Source organism: Rattus norvegicus, chromosome 4 (genome assembly GCF_036323735.1).
Source record: "Rattus norvegicus strain BN/NHsdMcwi chromosome 4, GRCr8, whole genome shotgun sequence".
In the NCBI taxonomy this organism is placed as follows: domain Eukaryota; kingdom Metazoa; phylum Chordata; class Mammalia; order Rodentia; family Muridae; genus Rattus; species Rattus norvegicus.
In genome coordinates, this window is record NC_086022.1 from 84761349 (window position 1) to 84765403 (window position 4055).

The 4055-nt window shown below is 53.3% G+C and overlaps 1 protein-coding gene across 2 annotated transcripts; it reads left to right on the plus strand.

Annotated features, from left to right (window-relative positions):
• The first annotated feature begins 1008 nt into the window (after nucleotides 1-1008).
• Prr15 (proline rich 15) lies at nucleotides 1009-4055 on the plus strand. 2 transcript variants are annotated; one of them, NM_001104527.1, is made up of 2 exons: nucleotides 1009-1323; nucleotides 2954-4055. In NM_001104527.1, exon 2 carries the CDS (start codon nucleotides 3103-3105, stop codon nucleotides 3481-3483), a length of 381 nt encoding a protein of 126 aa, NP_001097997.1. In that variant the 5' UTR covers nucleotides 1009-1323; nucleotides 2954-3102; the 3' UTR covers nucleotides 3484-4055. The 2 variants fall into 2 exon arrangements, with proteins under 2 accessions (NP_001097997.1, XP_038963485.1); XM_039107557.2 differs by lacking the exon at nucleotides 1009-1323 and adding an exon at nucleotides 1386-1948.

Sequence of the window (4055 nt, forward strand, 5' to 3'; positions counted from 1 at the left end):
GCTTATCACGTCGGTATGGCAAGAGATTAGAGTTGGGCAGTCTGTCTCTCGCCGGGCTTGTTCTGCAGAAAGTGCTCTGAGCAGAAGCTCTGACAGAACTGCGTATTTCAGAAGCAAGGAGTCCTGCTTGTATGTCTGTGAGCTTAGAGATGCCAAGATTCTCTCTTTCAGGTTGTAGCTTCACCTTCATTAGAAAAAAATGTCTCCTCTAATATCGTTTTGTCAAGTAACCACCTAGCTTAAAGCACCTTGCAAGGTGCTGCGGCCCCCTGGCTCACCCTCTCAGTGGCTCTGGGCTGGAGTAATCTGCTTGGGTGGGTGTCGGTTCGTGTTCCCCCAGAAGGAATGATGGACTTAGTTATGTTAAGAACCCAAGACTAACAGATGGATAAGCTGGAATCAAACTTCCAACCCTGCTACTTCAAGACTGCCCTTCAGGGGGCAATCCCGCGCAACTGTTTAACCTTTGCAATGCCAAGGTTTCTTTGCGGGCCTGGCGAGTGTCACTGAGCCCAGTCCTGGGCGTTCTGGGGAGCCAGTGAGTTAACCCAACTTACAGTACTTGAATAGTGCCCGATGACAGCAACGACATGGTTCTCAACTCTCAGTCTTTTAGCTAAGAACGCTTGCAACTCCCCAACATGACCGAGTTTGAATCGGCTTTCCTACTTAGAAAACTTGAAAGCCTTGGGACTCAAACCTCAGCGCAAGAACGGAACACGAACTGGGCGGCGGCGCAGTACAGCTTTTTCTCCAATCAGAGTCCGCAGGGCTGGAGCCACGTTTGCGACCTCGTCCAATCTGGTCCCCAGAAGGGCAGGGACGCCTACCTGCACCTGTAGCTAGCTAGGCGGCCGCCTCCTGTCCCACCCCGACCCTCCCCTCCTCTCAGCTCCCTTGTCTTTGGGCCTTTGGCCAGCTACCAGCAGGTGGGCAGATGTCTCAGCGCGTTCCTGCGGACGCTCAGGAGGGCGAGTGCGCCGGAGTCAGCAGCCTAGGTCCTGTCTAGCTGCGGCCAGAGAGCAGCGCGAGCGGGAAGAAAGGACGCGCCCTAGAATGTGAGACTTCCACCGTGAAAGGCTAACTGGGTTCGCTCTGGGGCGGCGAATCTGACAGCCTCTGCCACCTGAGCAGACCCTGCTGCCAGCCCCAGGTTGTTCCTATAGTGTACGAGAGTCAGAGGTGTTGGGCGAGATCAGCAACGATTCCTGCATCTCTCCTAGTCAGCGACAAGGGACACTGCGACTAAGCTTCAGGCACCCTTGAGACGCCCCTCCGTGCTCTAGACAGCCCGCCCCGCAGTGGCTCTGGAAGCCCCTGCAGGTGAGTGAACAGATTCTCTCTGTGTCTAACAAGGCCGACCCTGGCGCCGCTAAGTCCCTCGGGAACGCTAGCTAGCGCTTCGCAGTGCCCCTCCTCCTGCTGCGGGAGGAGAGGCCCCCAGAAGGGTGATCTGCCTACTTTTGCATTATTTGTCGTCTTTTCTTTGCACAATTCTCACAAGGCCTTTCCGTACACACCAAGTCGATCACTGTGGAGAAGAAAGTGTTGGGTGGCTGACTGCCTACCACCATTAATAAATGCCTTGGAGTAGGGGGTTGTTTTTCCGATCTGCAAAATAGGAGGGAACGAAGCGTTTGCAGACCCCACCGTTGATGGTGCCTAGGGGTATGGGCGCCTTTCGTAGGGAAAGAACTTTGAGTTGATTCTGCTTTTACGTTTTTAAGTCCCAGCCCGAGTGTGTCCTCAGAGCATCCCGGGGAGGGGATAGTGCCAGTGGCCGCTGCGCCGCCTCTCCGTAGGCGCAGAGACTTCCTCTATCAGGCAGTTCCGGGAGAACCTGCACCAACAAACACCACACAAGTTTCCCTCCTGCGCACTGGCGAATCCCAGGAGCGCCGCGGTGCGTGGGCTGCGAGGTGGCGGAGCTGAAACCTAGAAATGGGAGGTGCGTGCGAGCCCTGCCCACTTGCGGTGACCGTGTCCAGTAGCACGCGCACGGGAAGTGTGCCAAGAGTCTGGCTTGCAGTATCAGGAGCGTTTGGGCTCCGTTATTCAAAGCTTGGGGAAGAATGGTTTTCTGGAGTTCCTGGTTGAGCTCTTTCCTTTGGAGAATGGAAGCGCAATGCGCAAGGGAAAGCACCAGAAGCCTTTGGTTTACAATAAGTAAAATCCTTAAGAGTTGGAGAACTATGAAAGAAGGACTGGGACCCGTGGCCTTCTCACAATATGGAGATTGGCCCTGGGGAGTAAAAGAAAGAGTGGGATGGCGGCTTCCAAGGGAAGTTAAGTCTAGACAGCCTCTGAAAGTCACAAGGCAGAAGTGGTTTGAAGCAGTTTGAAGTAAGCACAAGATGAGTTTATGTGCCCCGCTTGGATACACTCCCAGGCCTCGCCGCTCAACATCCTAGAAAGGGCTTTACAGAAATTTGAGTCATGCTTACTGGCTAGCTCCTTATGGCTTGCTCAGCCTGCTTTCTTATAGAACCCAAGATTGCCAGCCCAGAAATAGTCTCACCCACAATAGACTGGGGGAACTTCCTCTTCAATCACTCATTTTTTAAAAATGCCTAATCTTCATTCATCTGTAGTGGGCAGGACAAGCTAGGTTCCCTGAACACCTACACAACTCTCCTTCTGGTGATCCTCTGAAGGAAGGCGGTTCTAGGGGTTCTTATCCAGTCAGGCTGTGCGGCAGGCCAGGCCAAAGTCCCTCTGGAGCCAGGGTGATCTTGATGACCAGGGCCTTAATGACCAGGGCTAGCTACTGCACTTGCTTAGGAACTGAGGCAAAGGTTGAGGCCAGGAGTTCAAGGAGACCAAGCTTGTAGATCAGGCTTTGTCGTGCTGGTGGTCAGTGCTCTCAGAGCTGAGTGAGCCCCAACTCTGAGGAGAGTAGAATGGGGAGCCTGTTACTTTGACCAACCCAAGTTCTGGTTTTCTCTCTATGCAGGGTGCTCCCTCAACTCCGGTTCAGCAGCCTGCGTGGAAGAAGCCTGGAAGGGCTGGAGTGAACAGTCTGAGACCACGGAAGAGAGAGGGAACGTCCTGGCCCAGGCCCTTCCCCACGCGGGGTGCCCGGGGTCGCCGGGCCTAGGGGCTATGGCAGACAGTGGCAGCTCCACCAGTAGCTCCAGTCCCTGGTGGAAATCACTGACCAGGAAGAAAAGCAAGGAAGTCACGGTGGGGGTGCAGCCTCAGGTTCGCCCAGAGATTGGCCAGGATCCCTCACCGGCTTACTCAGATCGGACTAGCAGCTCGCAAGAAAACCAGCACTCCAATGTCCTTGAGGACACGGGAGAGCCCCTCAGATCAGATAAGTTGTGTGAGGAGAAATCAGGCAACAGCCGGCGCAATTTGAAGATCTCACGCTCTGGCAGATTTAAGGAGAGGAGGAAAATGCGTGCCACACTGCTCCCTGAAGGAGACAGGTCCCCCGAGGAGGCTGACTTTCCAGATGACCCCCAGGAGAACAAGCAGTAGCCTGAGCAAGCTTCCAGGATTCTCTCTCTCTGCAGAGAAACACTTTACCCCTAGACCTAGTACTTGGTGCCTCACCCAAGTTCAGAATATGCAGTTGACCCAAGGCCTTGGAGATTGAATATTTTCTAGAAAGTGAAGTGTCAGCTGAGTCCTCAATGTTCCAGGACTCAGAGACGGAGTAAGTATTTTTTGTGTGTGTGAGAAGGATAGTTGTTTACTGTTGAGGAAGTCGGCTTTTACAAAAGTTATTCTGAGGTGTTGCTGTCGTTTCTGTCACCTGTGGGAGTGACGAGGCTGGATGGGTAGTTCAGAGGCAGTCAGTAGGTGACCCCTCCTCTCCAGCTTCTCAAAGGAGGAAGCCATGCTCTTACTGAGGACTCTGGAGAGCAAATGGAAGCACTGTTTTTAATGTCTGAGAAATGCACTTTAGGGTACTACCCTAGACTTATTCCTACATGAAGGGACGAGAGGACCCTCCCAGGTAGAAGCATTGAGAAGTAATATTGCTTTAAGTGAGGACTCCCGAGCTGTATACCTGTTTAGTGTGCACTATTAAAATTGTTGAACTGTAA